Raw genomic sequence first — 20,808 nt, forward strand, 5'->3', positions numbered from 1 at the left:
TTGACAGCAAAATCGACGTGCTGATAACCGATAAAAGGCGTGGGACACGCGCGCGCGCGCTGTCGAATTGGCATAACTATATGCGTGGATGTGGCCGTCTGTGTAAATGCAGTGCACGGCCTTTTCAGGTGTAGTTATGTGCACGCGTGAATTAGGGGATTTTGGGTTATTCCTATGGCTGGCTTCTCTGTTCAAATCATCAGCAATCTCTCTATGTTTGGAGATTGTATCCACGCGCATACATACATACATACATGCACACATAGATACATAAATAAGTACAAACTTATAGTATATATATAATCTATATTATATATATATATATATATAATATATATAATATACATATATATCCTTTACATATATCCTTTATACTAACATATATACATTATATATATCACATACATAACATATATACATATACATATATAATATACTATATATATATATATATATATATATATATATATATATCTTTTCAGTGAGAATATAGTACAGCTTCTTATATATTATATTATATATATATATATATATATATATATATATATATATATATATATATATGTAGTATATATGTACATATACTCTTCAGTGAGTATTCAGCATAGCCCTATATCATGTAATCTATATAAATACACAAATATTTGGTAATGTGTTTTTACAAATCTGCATACAGAGAGAGAGAGAGAGAGAGAGAGAGAGAGAGAGAGAGAGAGCGCTAAAACGTAAGTCACGCTATTTAAGTGCATCGTAAACCACTCTCACTTTTTTACGAGCTCTGCATGAAGGCAAAGTAATCGCAAGGTGCGATAATGATGGTATCGACGCTCTCGGTTTCTGCTCTGTCACTATCCATTGTTTGACGAGGAGAACCTTGTTTGTATTTACTCTCTCTCTCTCTCTCTCTCTTTAAGCTGCATCCCAGACCATTCAAGATTGGAAGATGCAAAATACACCGGAAGATGCATCAGCAATTCTCCGGTAGACATTAGAGGTGCCCCACACTGAGGGACCTGGGAAAAACCCGAACGAGCGGTAAGGTCTGTAAGGTAAGGGAAGGTCTCTCTCTCTCTCTCACAGAAATAATTATCAAAACTATTTAAATAGCGACCTGTTATGTGTTTAAGGACGTAAGAGATTGGGAATATAATGTCTCAATAGCAGTTATGCTTTACGGTTTTATATATATTTATATATATATGTATGGTATATATATATATATATATATATATATATTATATATATATATATATATATATATTGCGCAATTCCATCTAAGATAGTGGCTCAAGAAGTGTTAATAGATCATATATATATATATATATATATATATATATATATATTATATATATATATATAAATATATATATAATATATATTATATATTATATATATATGTGTGTGTGTGTGTGTGTGCGGTGCGTGCGTGCGTGTGTTGTGTTTGTGTATATAGAATATTGTCGTAGAGCTGGAGGAAGGAATGAAAGGAATTGTCCAACGCCCTTTCGTGTGTATTTTTTTCAAATCTCCTCAAGGGTCAAATGATTACAAGAAAAAAAATTAATTATTTACTAGCTGTTAACTCCGGAAGTTGTAAAAAAAAAAAAAAAAAAAAAAGGTGGGCATGAAAAAAAGAGTTGTTATGACCCCCTTAGAATAGACCCTCGAATTTCGGATTTTGACTAAAAACCTTCCTTGGGGAAGGGGAGTCTATGGTAAAAATTTGGTAGCCATAGCTTTCATAGTCTGGGCGTGGTGTATAACGAACGGACAAACAAACAGACAGACAGACAAACAAATGAATGATATATTATATATATATATATATATATATATATATTTTATATATATATATATATATATATTCTTATATAAATTCAGCCCCAAAGAATATTTGGTTACAACAGCACTTGCATAATTTCTCCAGTTACATTTACAAATTGTGTGTCGATATCAATCTCTTATCAGTGCTCCTATATGTTTAAATACATGAAGATGCTTATTTCTAATAAAATAAATGAACTAAACATTTTAAACTTATAATTCTGTACCTATTTATTGGATCTACACATTCATGTTAACGAAAACATGATTTTACGTTTAATTCCATTTTAACTAAATGAACAGCATTAAAATACATTTGTTTTTTTTTTTTTTTTTTATCAAGAACTGTATGTACATCCATATATATTAGCTGAAGACTGCCATTACACTTCATCATTGCTTCTACGCCAAATTACAGATGCCAATCAATCAACCCCTTGAAAATAAACACCAGACAGCATCCAAATACTTTAAAACCTTGACAATAGATGCCGGTGCACGTAAACACCAACCTGGCCAAACGAACACCACAAGTTCACAGACAGATAATCCCGCTCTGTGTCGTCAACAACCGTTTTCAATCCTTCTACATCGCAAGTAGGGTTGCCACCCGTTCTGTAAAATACAGATTCGTTCGTAGTTTAAGAGTGAGATGCTGCGTTCTGTAATGAACAATACAGAACGCCATTTGTTTCTGTGTTTGGCTGTCAGAACATCTGCATCAATGAACAAGAAGCAGGCGTCATTCAAGTATACCTTCTTTCTGTAACAACATATTGTCCATCTTTGAAGATGTCGTCAAGAACTTGAAAAAACGAAACAATTGTCATTGACCTCTGCCCCATTACGAAAGCTTTCAGGAACAAGCTCATGCAAGAAGAAAGGATAGTTCTATGGCTACCTGACAAAAGCAAAACACTGCAAATGCAGATTTCAACCATTCCTTAGTACTGCCATCACATATGTAGATAAGTGGTTTTGACTTTTCAGAGGAAAATTGGCTGTCCTTCCTCCATCCCTCTCTTACTCAAAACTGAGATACACTTTTCTGACATGGAGAAACTCGAATTGATCAGCAGACTCAGTGTCAACATGGATGAGCTGTATGATGAATTAACAGTCATTAATGTAATTGTGGAAAGGCTAAAGGAGGGAGAAGACTGGAAGTCCAAAGACACAGCTGCCAGGTGGATGGCTGTCTTCCAAACCTCTGACCAGACTCCCCTCCCTAACATGCTGTGTGTCCTCCCTCTCTTACATACTGAGTGTGCCAGCTTCAACGGGTTATGTTGAAAGGATATTCTCAATTATGCAAAACAAGTGGACTGACACCAGGAATAGGTGCTCCATTGAGCTCATTAAATCCGAACTCCTGTAACCCTTAATTCGAACAGAGTTGAGCTGACTTTCTCACAACCAATGAGCAGGATAAAAGGCTTCTTGTTGCAGCAAGGAGCAACACAAAATATTCATGGAAAAAGTAGGAATCCTGGGATATGACCAACATGTTTGGTTGTATTTCTTGATTCACTGAAAATTTTATGATGTTACTTTTAAATGGCTATTTGTATTGTAGTTCAGCAGTGGGAATGAATCTTGTATTTTCTTTTGTATATTCTGAAAGAATAAAAATAAACTTGAAGGTATATAATATAATATAATATTTCTTCATTGTGTCACAGAATGTCATTTTGTTTTGAATTTCTATAGACTTGTCAGTTGTCACTTCAGTGATAATTGACAACCTCAGAAGCAAGCTTCTAGTCCTCATCAAATATGAAACATGTCTTCCTCACCCTCATGTTAGCTGCACAAAGGCTAAGAATGCTCCAGAAATAGGACACATTTCAAAAATTTTCTTGGGAGCTCACTGCACGACCCGAAACCCAGCCAAAAAGACTTGCTCCATTCGCCATAACTTTTCCTCCTTATACAACTCTCGGTATATGTTCTGTATTTTTCTGAGCTCAAGGTGGCAACCCTAATCGCAAGATGAAAAGCGGATCCTTAAAAAGGACTCCCGTTGCATCCCGCAGAGGGTGGGAAGCGTCAAGGAAGCGTGTCCGTCCGCGCGATGTGCTGAAAGCAGGCAGCCGTAGGATGTGATCACGGCTGAACAAAAGCGCATCGTCAGCGGTGAGCAGCGGCGGCCATGATGACCATCACGGTCGGCGCGTTCAAGATTATTAGGAGGAGGCTACGCTTTGCAAATCGTCAGGAGCGGAGACGGTAGGTGCAATACGGTGGTCGTTTATTGGGAAATCTCCCGTTTTATAAACTGTCAGTGCTGACAATAGGATATTGGCGCTGCGATAGAAATAGTAACATGTGTATCTCTTGGAGTAAACAATTGCAATTGCTTACAATTATGCTTACAACATCTTGCGTCCGGATTATATCAAGTAGCGAAGTATAAAAACAGAGAGAGAGAGAGAGAGCTTCACTGCACGACTCTTGACATTAGTTTAACACGTGTGCAGTAAATTTAGACTGTATGCAGACAAATGCTGCTGTTAATCTATACTAGAGAGAGAGAGAGAGAGAGAGAGAGAGAGAGAGAGCTTCACTGCAAGACTCCTTTAACATTTGCTTTTTACGTTTACAGTAGGTTTAGAATGTATGCCGGCATAATGCTTCTACAAAAAATGAGAGAGAGAGAGAGAAAGAGAGCATTGACAGCGGAAGGTAACTGCATTATTCCCAAGTCATTTTAATCATACAGTTCTCATTTTTTAAGAATAAAACGCCAGTCATATCTCAAAGCTCCGTTATCAGCAACATCAGAAATAATGCAAAGGCAACAGAAAATGATGCACAATTCTTATTACTAATATTATAATAGTCATATACAACAATTCAACTAGCAATTCCTGGCTAGTAAATAACACAAAGAACAGAGCCATAATTTCCCGTTTAAATAGCGGTATATACCCTAAGCATTAACAAAGGAAACGGTATATGCTTGACCTCGAATTAAACCAATATATGTACTTCGATATGGATGATGACGTCGTTCTACCGATACCTGGACAAGGTCATTTCAACTGAATAGAAAACATATACTATAGTAGATTCACATCAACCGTGCATTTGATGTCTAGGCCAGTCCCTTACGACGCTCCTGATTGGCTGTTGATAAGCCAATCACAGGGCTGGAAACTCTCAGTCTCTCTGAGAGTTCACATGGGTAGGATCTATGTTCCACCCTGAGGTGGATACGTCATTCAAAAGTACCCCTCAGGAGAGGTGGAACATACATCCTGCCTATGTGAACTCTCGAGAGAGACTGAGAGTTTCCAGCCCTATGATTGGCCTATCAACAGCCAATCAGGAGTGTCGTAAGGGACTGGCCTAGACATCAAAAGCACGGCTGAAGTGAATCTAATATAGTAAATATGAGCAGATCGGATGACGAAAAAGCAATATAATTGTATGTTGAATGTACAGTAAATTCAAGCTGGGGAGTTTTAATATACAGCTATAAACAGCACCGTTATCCTGTTTCCATAATCACCAGAAGATACTAAAACCACAGGTTTTATTGTGACAATATATACTATTTCACTCATTAACCAAATTCAGTCATTTGTTTCCCGTTAATGACAAGTGAGATACGATAGTCGTGACCTTATTTAACAACTAGTAAACCACAGAAAAAAATAAGTGGAAAAGAATACAATCTATGCAACATTAATTAAAGAATGAAGTTAAGGATAAATTTTTTTTCTATAAAAAAAAAACAATATTTCAACACAGGATAAAAATAATAGTTTCGATACCGTGAATCTATGCAAGAATGAACGTTGACATGAAACTATGAAGAATTCTGATACGTATATGTGTATGTATATATATATATATATAATATATATATATATATATTATATATATATATATATAATAAGATATATATATATATTATATACATATTTATATTAAATATATATATAAAGCGTACAAACTTAATGTCATAAAAAAGCAAAATAATCAATGGGGCAAACTTCATTAGCTATGGATATCAAATGACTACTATTTCTTTCCATACGGCACCGTAGGGGGGAGGGCACTGTAGGCATTACTTAATTAAGATTCTTTGCAGCGTGCCCTCGGCCCCTAGCTGCAACTCCTTTCATTCCTTTTACTGTACCTCCATCCACATTCTCTTTCTACCTTCTTACTTTTCACCCTCTCTTAACAATTGATTCAGTGCAACTGCTTTGATGTTTTCCTCCTGTTAAACCTTTCAACCCTTTTTACTGTAAATTTCCGTTTCAGCACTGAATAACCACATAGGTCCCAGCGCTTGGCCTTTGGCTTAACACGATATTCCGCTTTTTCCAATGGTATATGTGTCAATGCAAGACCGACCAGAGAGAGAGAGAGAGAGAGAGAGAGAGAGAGAGAGAGAAACTAAACCTATAGGTATCTATGTTAAATTACTGGTCCGTCTGAGAGAGAGAGAGAGAGAGAGAGAGAGAGAAAGAGAGAACCAAACCTATAGGTATCTATGTTAAATCACTGGTCCGTCTGCGAGAGAGAGAGAGAGAGAGAGAGAGAGAGAGAGAGAGAGAAACGAAACCTATAGGTATCTATGTTAAATTACTGGTCCGTCTGAGAGAGAGAGAGAGAGAGAGAGAGAGAGACGAAACTAATAGGTATCTATGTTAAATCACCGGTCCGTCTGCGAGAGAGAGAGAGAGAGAGAGAGAGAGAACGAAAACCTATAGGGTATCTATGTTAAATACTGGTCCGTCTGAGAGAGAGAGAGAGAGAAGAGAAGAGAGAGAGAGAGAGAGAGAGAGAGAGAACCAAACCTAAAGGTATCTATGTTAAATTACTGGTCCGTCTGAGAGAGAGAGAGAGATAGAGTGAGTGAGAGAACCTACCTATAGGTATCTATGTTAAATTACTGGTCCGTCAGAGAGAGAGAGAGAGAACCAAACCTAAAGGTATCTATGTTAAATTACTGGTCCGTCAGAGAGAGAGAGAGAGAGAGAGAGAGAGAACCAAACCTAAAGGTATCTATGTTAAATTACTGGTCCGTCTGAGAGAGAGAGAGAGAGAGAGAGAGAACGAAACTTATAGGTATCTATGTTAAATTACTGGTCCGTCTGAGAGAGAGAGAGAACCTATATTTAGGTGTCTATGTTAAATTACCGGTCTGTCTGCGCCCTTCAGATAAGATGATTCCCACAGTAGATCTAAACGACCCCATAAAAATTTATGCATGCAGATGGGATGGACGCATCGCAGGCGACGATCCACAACCCGTCAAAATATCAGCAAAAGTAGACAGTGATTCAGCATTGCCACTAAAAAACAATGGGGAGGGAATGGGGTTGGTGCTGGGATGTCTTAAATAATTCAAGACCGAATAGCAAGATCAAGGACTTGATGAACAAACAAACATATATACAACCCACAATGCATACTTCAAGTGAATCGGGTGACCCAAACATTCTCCTTTTTGCTTTGTTTGTTTGTAAGGTGTTTTTACGTGGCATGGAACCAGTGGTTATTCAGCAACGGGACCAACAGCTTTACGTGACTTCCGAACCACTTCGAGAGTGAACTTCTATCACCAGAACATCCTCCTTTTTATAACTAGGTATCTTCAAGCAATCATACGAAAATCCCAGTAACGATATGCTGCAACCCCATTTCGTTTCTTTTACTGTACTTCCTTTCACATTCTCTTTCTTCCATCTTACTTTCCTCAACCCTTTCCTAACAGTTGATTACTAGTGCAACTAATTTGAGCTTTTCCTCCTGCTACACCTTTCAAGCCTTTTACTGTCAATGTATGTTTCAGCGCTGAATGACCTCTATAGGTCCCAGCGTGTGGGGTTTGGCCTAAATTCTATATTCTACACAAACCTCTTAAAAAAAAGGAGAATCATTCATGCAATTTCAAGTAACAGGTTAACAGAAGAAACCTGGAAAATTAATGCGAAAAGTATTCAATAAAACGGCAAACTTATTTTGAAAAAAAAAAAAAAAATAAATAAATAAATAAAAATAAATCCTTTAAAAAATTAACAAAATAAAAAAAAATGCTGGTTATGTGAAAAAGTCAGTAGTGGATTAATACTGCTCCAAAACTAACACTATCACAATTTCATATCCATCTCCTTTGGATTGTCAGAATCGGCAGTTACTGACAAGTGCAACACCCAAGCGCATATATATATATATATATTTATTATATATATATATATATATATATATATATATATATATATATATATATATATACACATATGCATACATATATATATGGATACAAATATATACTATATATATATATATATACTATATATATATCAACATGTATGGTATTTCATATATATGCATATATATGTATAATGTATATATATTTATGTCATATATAATATATGCATTATATAAAATAAAAAAATCAGGTCTCAAATAAATATAACAGCAACCTTGACTAACGACAATATTTTCTCCGAATTCTTCGTGGCCAGCCACTTGAAAAAAACAAAAAAATAAAACAAGGTATCATTAAGTGCAACTCAGCATGTGCACAAAATGCAAAGATGCATCACAATGACGACATGCAACAATGCAATATTTTTTTTTTAAGCAACGATGATTTTCCGATGTGCTTCCATACGATCACCGAATGCTTGTGCGGTGCTTGGGAAAATAAGAAGTAAGTAATCAGGACTTGTCGAAATTCACGCCATAAGAACAACAGAAATATAAAAGAAATAGTTTTAAAAAATGGTGATTGGATAAATAATATTTTAAAATTGCACCTCAGTGGCGTGGTCGGTTTGGTCTTGGCCTGTCAACTCGCTGCTGCGAGTTCGATTCTCGGGCATTCCATTGAAGAGTCAGAGATGTGTATTCCAATTGATATAAATTCGCTCTCGACGTGGTACGGAAGTCATGTAAAACCGTTGGTCCCGTTGCTGAATAACCACTGGTTCAATGCAACGTAAAAACACCATACAAAAAAAACAAACAAACAAACAAACAAATACATATAATAAAAAAAAATCCTCGATGACGTCCCTACGAACATAGGAAAAAATTTTTAATCTGATAAATCATAAACAAACATATTCATTCCAAGCATATAACATAAATAAAAAAAACACATAAGAGCATATTCATTCCAAGCAAATAACACAAGCAAATAACAAAGTTAAAAAAAAAATAACAAAACCAGAAAAAACATGAATGAAAAATCCAATAAAGTTCCCATCCCAAAAACCACGTGCAAAATTTACATGAGAAAATATGTTAAAATTCCTCACAGGTCAAACCATAAAATACAAAATGAAAAAATAATTTGTAATAAAATAAAGTCAATCTGTTATTTACAATCCAACATTGTTACCCAACAACAGTATAATATATATATCTATATATATATATATAATATATAATATATATATAGTTTTTATATATATATATATATATATATATATATATATATTATCTGTTGTTGGTAACAATGTTGGATTGTAAATAACAGATTGACTTATTTTATACAATTTTTTTTTTTGCATTTTTGTATTTTATGATTTGGCCTGTGAGGAATTTTAACATATTTTCTCATGTAAATTTTTGCACGTGGTTTTTGGGATGGGAACTTATGGATTTTGGCATTCATTTTTTTATTTTTTTTCTGGTTTTTGTTATTTCATATATATATACTATATTCTATATATATATATATATATATATATATATATATATATATATTTTTATTAATATTTAAGCCTTGCCTCACTAGCGACGGAAACCGAATATTCAAAACTGTTCGAAAAATACGTCGATTCAAAGCTGCATAACAGGAATGTCACGTCAATAAATATATAATTGTTTATTCAGGCATCATCTAGCGTCCGTGACAGCTTACGAATATACTATTTACGTTCCACGCATACTTGTGCAGAGCTTCACTTCGCCAAAGAGTGCCACGATTCAGTGGAATTTGTCTTGTGACCTCGTTCGTCACAACTGCATCTATCTGTCTTCGTGGGCGTATTACATTTGCGCGCGCATTGTGGGATTAAGACGTGTTACGATTGCGCGCCTCTTTTCCCCTTTTTCTTTCGGTCATTTCGTGTCAAACTGCCCTACTGCATATGTTGTTGTTGTATGGTGCTTTTCCGTTGCATGGAACCAGTGGTTATTCAGCAACGGGACCAACGGCTTTACGTGACTTCCGAACCACGTCGAGAGTGAATTTCTATCACCAGAAGTACACATCTCTCACTCCTCAATGGAATGGCCGAGAATCGAACCCGCGACCACCGAGGTGGAACGCAAACACCATACCAACCACGCCACTGAGGCGCTTAGTATTTGTCTTCGTGGGCGTATTACATTTGCGCCCATTGTGGGATTAAGACGTGTTAGACTGCGCGCTGAAATTTATTACAGTTGCGCGCATCTTTTCCCCTTTTTATTTCGGTCATTTCGTGTCAAACTGCCCTACTGCATATGGTTATGATAAGATAACGAACACTTTCGAACACTATCACAAGATGTATTCACTTGAAGTAAGCTACGTTAGTTTCAGTCGCTCTCTCTTTTAGTCTGAAATCAAACAGCATGGAATTCATACTACCTGAAACCGAGAAAGGAAAGAAATCCTTGATTCACGATGGATGCACATACAGCATTAACCGAATTCTTAAATCATCGGAAATTTCATGACACTGTACACTGAAAACCTGCAAAGGAAGGCTAAGAACCGGTAATAGATGTAAAACTATAATCGGTGGAAAAAAAAAAAGAACTAACGTTCTCTTCGGCATGGGTCTGATAACAGATTACTGGAATACCCTGAAAAATGCCTGCACGCAATGGTAATGAAAAGATGCGCGTAATGGTAATGGTTTTATAGTTCAGTTATAAGGGCAATGCGCGGAAATGTAATGCACCTGTCTTCGTACCTCTTAAGACTTACGTGGAAGAAGAAGTAGGTTGAGTTGAATATATAATTTAGGCCAAAGGCCAAGCACTGGGACCTATGAGGTCATTCAGCGCTGAAATGGAAATTGACAGTAAAAGGTTTGACAGGTGTAACATGAGGAAAACCTCAAAGTAGTTGCACTATGAATCAATTGATAGGAGAGGGTGGAAAGTAAGAAGAAAGAGTAAATGAAAGGAGGTACAGTAAAAGGAACGAAAGTGGTTGCAGCTAGGGACCCAAGGCACGCTGCAAAAAACCTTAAGTAATGTCTACAGTGCACCGCATGAGGTCCACTGACGTAACTACCGCCCCACCCCACCAAGCAAGATAAAGATCTTCAGGAATTAAAGAAGTAACAATGCGTGATCCGAGCTCCAGCTTACTCGTGGCACATGCTATAATTTACTGGGGTCAAATAGAGCGTTGTTTCAACAACGAAAATTAAAATAAATACGCTACATTTAATTAAAACTAATTTTTCTGTGCTGTTTAACATGCACGTTATTTATCTTTTTTTACATTTTCCATTCCTTCACCCTCTGTGAATAAATGATAAGCTAACCTACTTCTGAAAGCTGGTATGAAGGAGTTTTAAAAAAAGGGTTTATAACGAAAGAGCGGTTAGCGAAGCACACAGGAATGACTATAGTCTTTATGGTGCGCTGCGTTTAACTGCCATTCTACTAGCACTGAATTTTGAATTTTGAACTGAGAGAAGCATACGGGAAATATGACATGTCTTGAAAATGAGATTACAAATGCTTCGCTTCAACTATTACATAATACACACACAAACACACACACACACACACACACACACACACATATATATATATATATATATAATATATATATATATATATATATATAATTATAAAATGTCTAATTAGTATCACCCCGGTATGCATCCACCATTGCCAAAGTCCAGGTAAACTCATGCTAAGTAGAGTAGACCACCTCACGAAGATATCGTTTTATTAATTAATATAATAATTTATCGACCACGCATTATAAAAATGGGTGTATATAATAGTACTCTGATTCCCGAGGGGCTATAGTACTTATAAAAACGGCATCTCAAGGAGCTCCCGCCATGTTTAGTACTATAGTTCGACAGATCTAAACTGAGAGATTGTTTTCTTCTTTGGGTAAGAACCCTGTTGCCACATTTACCAGTATCCAGTTTTGAAAACCTTACTTTATAACGCTTGAATCAATAAATCGGTAGTTTAAAGTTTTTTTTAGCATGTTTTGCTGAACTTAAGCGTTCACATATTTGTGATTACAATTTTATTTGTAAATAAAATGAGAAATCGCATTTATAAACGTGACAGCAGTTTCGAAAGGTCTGCCTATTTTCCTGTTACCTTTGACAGGCGATATGCAGATGGGCCAAGCCTATTAAACCATGAAGTTTAAAGGAATTATCTCTTAAGCTACCCTTTGGATAAGCCCCACCGCCGGTCTAGCTGAGAACTCTGGCGCCAAAAAGAATGACTTCTTGCTTTACGTTACCGAGAACAATAGTCAGTAGGGAAATTAATTCATTCCTGCAGAAAGCACGCTGTGAAACGGGCAAATGCAGTTAAGCATTCCGAAAACTTGCAAACATACGATGCTGCGAAGGAGATCTGTTATTGAACTATGATCATCTGACGACGAAGATTCTTCGTAATGTACATTTTGTATAGAATCATGTTATTACAATTCCTGTGATAATTATTGAAAATAAATTATTTCTCTCCCAATGATGAGTTTCTGTGCAACAACCTTATAAAAAGTAAAAATTGTTGCACACATTAGATTTATGAGTTATAACACGGTCCAGACCGTGACTGAAAAAGGAAATGAAATTTAAGTAAATCATAACTTGACGAATGAAAATGAATGAGGGGGAAACCTAAAATGAAGAGCAATGAAATGCAAATATTACAAATATTACAAACTTGTTTAGGAAATGGATAGTATGGCAGACGGAAAATTCAAATAATAAAAAAAGAATAAATAGAAGTAATCTACTGGCAAGATTATAAGAAAATGTCAAAAGACATGCATACTGATTGGTAATTAACGATTTTTATTGCTTTTGATGAAAAAGATCAGAAAAATATCATCAAGTAAAATATGTAATATAATATGCAAAATTGAAGGGTATAAGTCAAAACAAATATAACAATAGTCTCAAAAGTAATAACCAAATAGAATTGGGATTTATAGGATTTATACGATCAGTTTCATTAAGTACTGTCCCAAATATTGCCTCGCTGGGAGACGGCTGAGGACTTAAGAAGGGGACGATTTAAAGGTTAAGAGAGAACTGGCAACTGGGGTTTTCTCAAGAAAGTAAACAATCTATCAGTTTGGATCTGTCGAACTATAACACGTCGGAGTAGGTGACGCTTAGACCGAGGTGAATACATAAAGGGTTAATACCTAAATATGTATGTATATAAATACACACACACACACACACTATATATATATATATATATATATATATATATATATATATATATATATATATAGTGTGTGTGTGTGTATTGTGTACGTCAGAGTGCACACTGACTTTTTATTTTATTTTTCTTGTTGCACTCTTGAACGATCAACATAGCCATAGAGGCGAGGCCAATGCACTACACAGTCCACAGGTCACTGCGAGCAACACTCCAAGACACTCATTGCACCGAAGCTCCGAGTGAAATTCAAAACAAATGGAGTAGAAGCTGAGTAATGTTATACAAGAGAAAATATTCACAAAATAATAATAATACAAAAGCAGCAATCTTGCTCATACGATTCCTGTATTTGAATAGGCTAATGGTGAGTTTATAGTGGCAGTGACGCTTGTGTTTGGCTTTTAACTTGATTGAATGATTGATTGATTGATTTATAAAAGGTTTGAAAAGTGTAACAGGTGGGAAAACTTTCGCAGTTGCACTATGAATCAACTGTTGGGCGAGGGTGGAAAGTAAGATGGAAGAAAGAGAATATGAATGGAGGTATAGTAAAAGCAATGAAAGGAATTGCAGGTAGCTTTTAACAGGGGCAACCCTCTCTCAGGAGAAACGGCTTCATGTTGGAACGCATAGGCCTACACGGAGTCACTGGTAACAAGTCACCAAAATATCAGCAAGGCGCCGTAATCAAGAATGAAACTAAAAGTGTGGAGGGAGAGAGAGAGAGAGAGAGAGAGAGAGAGATTGTTACCCTAAACGAGGAATGGCTCCACAGAACAGCTTAAGCCACGGCTAAAGTCGCCCTTCAGCGGCTGGTTTCACAACACCTACAATGAATCTTGATTCTTGATCAGTTGAGCTTCAAGATCCCAAAGACAAGTACGTAGTCTCGTAATTTTTCGTGGTAATATGGTTCAGCCTTTACAACGCCTCTTCAAAATCATATTCTATCGGCACCAATTCTTCTATAGGTCTACCTTTCTTCTTCTGCCCTGACATTTCCGTCTCAGTTCTCCCCACAGAGTTACTTATACAAGTGAAATACATTTTCAACTAAATTAGCATTCTTGTCATCCAACAACCCTCACAACTAAAGCTTCTCTTACAAACCTTCCAAACAAAAACACACTCTCATGCAAATAGTACACACACACACACACACACACGTATATATATATATATATATATAATATAATATATATATATATATATATATATATATACATAAGCATAAATATATTTATACAAATAAAAATTATATATATATATATATATTATATAGTATATATATATATATATATGTGTGTGTGTGTGTGTATCTATATATATATATATATATATATATATATATATATACATATATACATATATATATATATATATATATATATATATATATATATATATATCAATTCCTTCTTAAACTCTACCTCAAGGGCGGTGCTAAACTTCCGACTTCGCAATAATTGGAAAATGAATAAGCATATTTCTACCAGCTGTAACGTCGTCGATGCAATTTACATTCAATGTACCCTAACTAAGGGTACACACTGAATGACGTCACTTCCGGCTGCGAACCTTACATAAACCTTTCGAAACGGTTGATTTCGGTCCACCCATTTCGCGAAATAATGGTGGCGTGGCGAGTTCGCTCTTTTTGTCAGAGAGAACGCGTCCATGAACTGTACTATATACTGAACCACAATGCTAACTCTGGTAATACTTAAGAGTTGTGATATGGATGAATTTATTTTTCCTGGTTGTGAGAACAGATAATAACCACGAACCACCCCGTCCATTTTATTGTTAGGTCAAAGAATATAGTTAACTTGTCAAAATTCGTTGAAGGATATCTCTCTCCCTTATTGTCATAGTCTTGTACAGTGAAAATTCCAAATCACTCCAAGGTTCAGCTTCAAGAACTGACAACCATATCTATCTAACGAAACAATACGGGACTAATATAAAAATTATTGTAAAAAATGAATGGAAATTTTACACTAAAACACTTTCAGTTATCTAGCTTTTTAATCTTTAATTCGCCCTTTCCTAAACTACCTAACAGTAATAAATCCCTACTGAATTTTGCGGAAAAATTCGAGGATGTCAATTCCTCCACTACAATGCACGCAACAGACGCAAAAATGCAAGCAATTCTACAACTTTCTCTTTCTCTAAAATAATTAATTTCCTTGTGATTGCAAATGACAAATGGAATTCCATCAAAATTACATTGAACACTTTCATACAACAATTTCCACCCAAGTATATAATAATTACAATAATTTCCACCCAAGTAGATAATGGTTACAAGTTACCTCACTCTTTTGTAGTATCCCTTATCACTAATCATTTATAAGACAACTAAATAAAGGAATATTTGTACTTCACTACACATGAGAGTTTCTAAGCCTAACCAGTTCTAAAGAAGAGCCAGGTCAACTAATTTCAACCTAGTTTCTCTAATGTAAACGCCCTGTTCCAGTGTATGGAATGACATCGACGTAACAGTCACTGCATAACAGTAATTAAACAGCAACATGAATAAATACAAACACGAAAATAATTTATCATGACGCAGAGTTTGGCGTAAATTCAAGATCCTCACGCTTTAAAACATAAATAACATGTTCAATATACTAGCACAAAACAACTTTAAAAGACTTATCGAATCTCCTTCACAAACATAAGAACCTTGGCTAACAGTGGTGGACACTATCAAGTTTTGCAGCAACAACCAAAAATACTACAAGTAGACTAACGAAATACATATATCTAACGCTTAAAACGTAAGCTACTAGAAAAAATACTGATAGCTAGCAGCACCTTACCATATAAAGTAAATCATTCTAAAAAAGCATACAACTACAAAATGACATAAGTTTTAACACTCACCCACTCAGCGTCATTGGTGTCTGTAAAGGAAATTTTCTTGATCAAAATTATATATATCTGAACATGTATATATTTTAATAAGCAGCAAATTCAATGATTGCCTTCTCCATATATAATTTTCCTTAAAAGTTAAGGCTAAAAAATGGGGGGAGGAATTGACGTGACTAACATATTTATTCTCTTAATATTAAGTAAAGTTTAATTAAATATATGATTAAAAAGCATCAAAAGACCAACACTCATTTTTTATATACCTAAATAGAAGCCCCATAAGCAGTAGTTCAGATTTCCAGTACAACCCTTACTACTTCTTGCATAGATGATCACACTTCCTGAATATTGTAACTTTAATTCTCCCTCTTTTCTTCACACCTATACCCCATAATTACAAGATTTACTTCTGCATAAACTAGGGCATACAATGTACACCCTTGTTACCAATTCATCTATTGAAATTCCTTTCAAATAATTAAAGCACTTCAAATCAAGTCTGTTTGTTAACAACAGGCTTCATATTACGAACTGTAAAATTGGTCAAGCTCATGTGAGATATTAACATATATAATAAACTGTAAAAATGGCCAAGCTCCTCTGTGAGATGTTAGCATAAGTTCTTTATTTTTGTCTGAAAATGGTGGATAACTGAAATGTTTGATAATGTAGATAGCAAAAATTCTGTAATAGTACCAGGGTTGCCGCGAAGTCCGCACGTCACCGAGAAACTAGCTCCGCACCGGGAGGTGTAGTGTTAATTGCCAAGCAATGTTATTTTGCTACACTAACTAGACGAAATAGTCATCCTGGTTATATTACATTAATCGTATCTTTTCCAGTATATGAGTTGGGTTTACTAATTAAACCTTTTTAGTTAGATCTTCCCCTTTCCGAAATTCAGGTGCTTCATATATTTAGAAACATTACATAACTTTAATGATAGTAAAATTTAGAATCGAACGAGATACGCGGACAATGTTCAGTCTTGAAGCTGATTTATTACATTCGATATATATATATATATATATATATATATATATATATATATATATATATATATATATATATTATGTGTGTGATTACTGTTTTATATTTATGATTATTGTATATGATTTGATGCGTAAATTAGGCTACAAAGTGAACAAGGGGCAAGTAAATGTATTCATAAAGTTTTTAGCAAAAAGTGGGAAGTTACAAAAATTGCACTAAAATGTATTTCTTTACTAAAAACGGTTGGTTTTGCATTCATTTCTTTGCGTTCCCCACAGAGTAAGTTGACAAGCTCCATAAATCCTTCGATATTCATAAGTAGTTTATTCTTTCTTTTCTTTTTTAAGCCACATTTGTCACTTTAGGTAACATGCTGTATGTTAAATCAAACGTTTGCTGAAGTATTAATGATAATATACAACCTAATATATAACATAGGTCTAGGCTTAAAATCAATGCCATAAACATTGTAAACTGACAAAAACGATATGAAACATGTAGGTCTATATGCCACCTTTTATGATCCGGATATTTTGAAATGAGATATTTCCCCAAGAGAATGGACAGCATATTATGCATGATTTATGGTATACATGTGCCAATCCTAAACCAAACGAATGCCCTATTCAGGGCTATGAGTTTCAAAAAATTGGAAAAGAGCTCATCATAATTGGTCCTTTTTTTATTAATAAGCTACATTAATATAAAGAAAATCCACGATTATAATACACCACTTTCTAGCATACTGATATCGAAACTTATTCGGTTATAATCAGTTGAATCACTTCAACTAATGAAATTGCCTAATACATATTTGCAGTTGTTTTCTCAAAAAAATAAATAAAAACTCGTTACACATGACTAAGTTTACATTAATTTAAGTCAGTCTTCACCCTAAGATTTCACAAATTAACCAAATTTTACTAACCTATATATATAATTACAAAGGCAAATTGATGATTGCTGGACCTAAAGAATGAATGCATTGGGTTACGTTATCTGCTGTTGACAAAATCGGTTCTTAATTGAAAATCGTATATGATCGTATCTGATATTGGCTCACGACACTCGAGACTAGTGAAATTGGTTCATTTTTTTCAAAAATATTAGTATTTTCAAACATAATATAATTTCAATCATTTTTTATTATGAAAAAACAAAAAAAAGTTTTAAAAAGCATATATACTATGCGGACCTACAGCGCCGCATACGTGAGGAGTGCAGACCTCAGCTCTTGCATTCAATGCCTCCCCCTCGAATCCTCTCCGCACTTTTGGTCATTTCTCCGAGCTTTGGCAACACTGAATAGTACTGACATTGCCTAATCATTAGTTTTTGTATGTTGCTATCATGGTATAAATTACCATGAATCAAAATTTCCTTGCTAAACAGATACATTACATAATTCTGGAAGATATTCACAGTTACAAACTGTGAATGCAAGTCACTGCAATTATATATAAGGGAGACATTAATACTGTATATTATTCTTGACATTAACCTACCCTATCAGTGATCATGCTGTCAGTAACTGCAAATACAGATGTTTTTCAGTTTAAAAATATGACTTCTTTATAACAGTTAAACAGCCATTTAGGGTTTTTTTTTAGGATGTATTCCTTGAATATGGTTAGGATGTTACAAAGGAGCAAAGCAACTACTAGAGAGTAGGATGCAATTCCCTAAACTTGGTCAGGTTAGAACATAACATTCGAATGTGTGGTATTTCTAGTCATTACCACACTTTTCAGGCATGGTGAAGGGAGAAATAGCTCTGAGCCCTATGTTAAGTTAGCCTGGAATGTATTTGCTTTGGCTTTCTTGGTCCTTTTCCTACTGGGAAGAGAAACGTGAAGCATTACTCCCGGTGGAACGGTAGTGCTGTCAGTACACCTCACAAGGTGTACTGTAAGCATTACTAAAGGTTTATTGCTGCATCTCTTTGGCTCCTAGCTGCAACCCCTTTCATTCCTTATACTATACCTCCATTCTTGCCTTTCTTCCATTTTGCTATCCACCGTCTCGTAACAATTATTTCATACCGCAACTGTGAGACTTTCCTCCTGTTATCATAGATCCCTAGCTGTGCTTGGTCTTTGGTTCAATCTCTAGGTATATTCCATTCCGTGAAGCATTATTTTATAAACTGCACACTTGTGTTGAAATGTAGGTTAGGCCTATCGTCCAACTGTTGCCTCCTATTTTACCCAAGTCAAGCATTCAATTTCCTACTCTAGCTTTCAGTTAGCTACACTATCTAGCCTACCAATGTCAAACTCGGTCATGCCGATGAAATACATAATTTCGAAGGGATTTTACTTTCTGTCGAACAAACTAGCGACAAAAAATAATTAATACATACTTTTGAAGGTGTGAGGACGACGGGGATGTCAAACTTTTCCTTTCTAACTTTTAAACTGTTGCTATCAGTCAGCCAAGTACACAGACCATTCCCAATTTCACATGTAAATATAGGCTACTCTCCGGATCCGGAAGTTAGGACATGCGAACAGGAATGCCAACCGTGATATTAGGTACGTATTAAAAAAAAAAAAAAAAAAAAAAAAAAGAAAAAAAAAAATTGTTTTACAGAGTCAAGCTACAGTTTTAGTTTATAGTTACAAAATAAATATTATGGAAAAATGCTTTAAGTATTGCTATCGAATAAAACGTCATTGATTGAATAAGCGGTTGCCGTCAACAGCTCGACTACGTGTGGCAATTGTGATTTTACAAGTCACCTGTTGGAGTGTTGTGTTCGTCCCCTTGAGTGCTACAACACTTGATGTGAAAAAAGTGAACTTCTTTTAATCAAAACCATATGGATAGACATAATACGACATCAGAACCAATGTATGTCATGTGTTATGATACACGCTTTTAAAGATGTCGGAACATGGGTGGTCCTGTGGCAAGCACTAATCTAGGCCTATAGCCTGAGCTTGTTCTAATCTTGATAACTTTTATAGCTTCACCATAGATTCATTGTCAATGTAAGTCTTTTCTTGTTAAGTTGGCATTTCTATATAAGCATTCCGCATCGTTCGTCCCCGCGAATACGAAAGACACCAGGAACTGGGGCGTCAAATGTATTACGCTGTGTTTAGTACGAGAACCTGAGGGTTAATTACAGTCGTCCGAATAAATATTACTTAAAATTCTTGAGGGTTAATTACAGTCGTCCGAATAAATATTATTTAAAATTCTTGTTCAGGAGGTAAAACTGCATAGAAAAACCGCAACTGCCTTAGTCTAGGCTGCCGCGGAATAGTAATATAGAATCTACCGATGGTATCACTTATATTGCCTAAAAATGGCCTCCATGTCTGGTAGTGCTTAGGTAGATCTATGTTACTATTCCGCGGCGGCCTAGATCATGGCAGTTGCGGTGTTTCTATGCCGTTTTATCTCCTGAACAAGAATTTTAAGTAATATTTATTCGGACGACTGTAATTAAACCCAAGGGGCTCGTACTAAACACGGCGAAATACATTTGACGCCCCAATTCCTGGTGGCTTTCGTATTCGCGGGGACGAACAATGCGGAATACTTATATAGAAACACCCATTAGATATTGCGACGTTGCAGGCCTGACCAACCATGCAAAAATAAATGATGACTTAAGGAAGGTAAAGGCCAGGCAAGACCTTATAAGTGGGCCCTGGGAACAAGTTTACCAGGCTACGACAGGTT

General features: G+C 35.5%; 1 protein-coding gene across 1 annotated transcript in view; it reads right to left on the reverse strand.

The window, feature by feature from the left end:
* The window catches only part of LOC135195001 (tetratricopeptide repeat protein 1-like), a 297,291-nt gene extending 281,140 nt beyond the window's left edge, over positions 1-16,151 (reverse strand). Inside the window, exon 1 of the mRNA XM_064221271.1 lies at positions 16,132-16,151. Within this exon, the coding sequence (XP_064077341.1) occupies positions 16,132-16,145 (14 nt within the window). The 5' untranslated portion in view covers positions 16,146-16,151. The remainder of the gene's footprint in view (positions 1-16,131) is intronic.
* Positions 16,152-20,808: the final 4,657 nt, after the last annotated feature.

Source organism: Macrobrachium nipponense, chromosome 15, assembly GCF_015104395.2.
Source record: "Macrobrachium nipponense isolate FS-2020 chromosome 15, ASM1510439v2, whole genome shotgun sequence".
NCBI lineage: Eukaryota > Metazoa > Arthropoda > Malacostraca > Decapoda > Palaemonidae > Macrobrachium > Macrobrachium nipponense.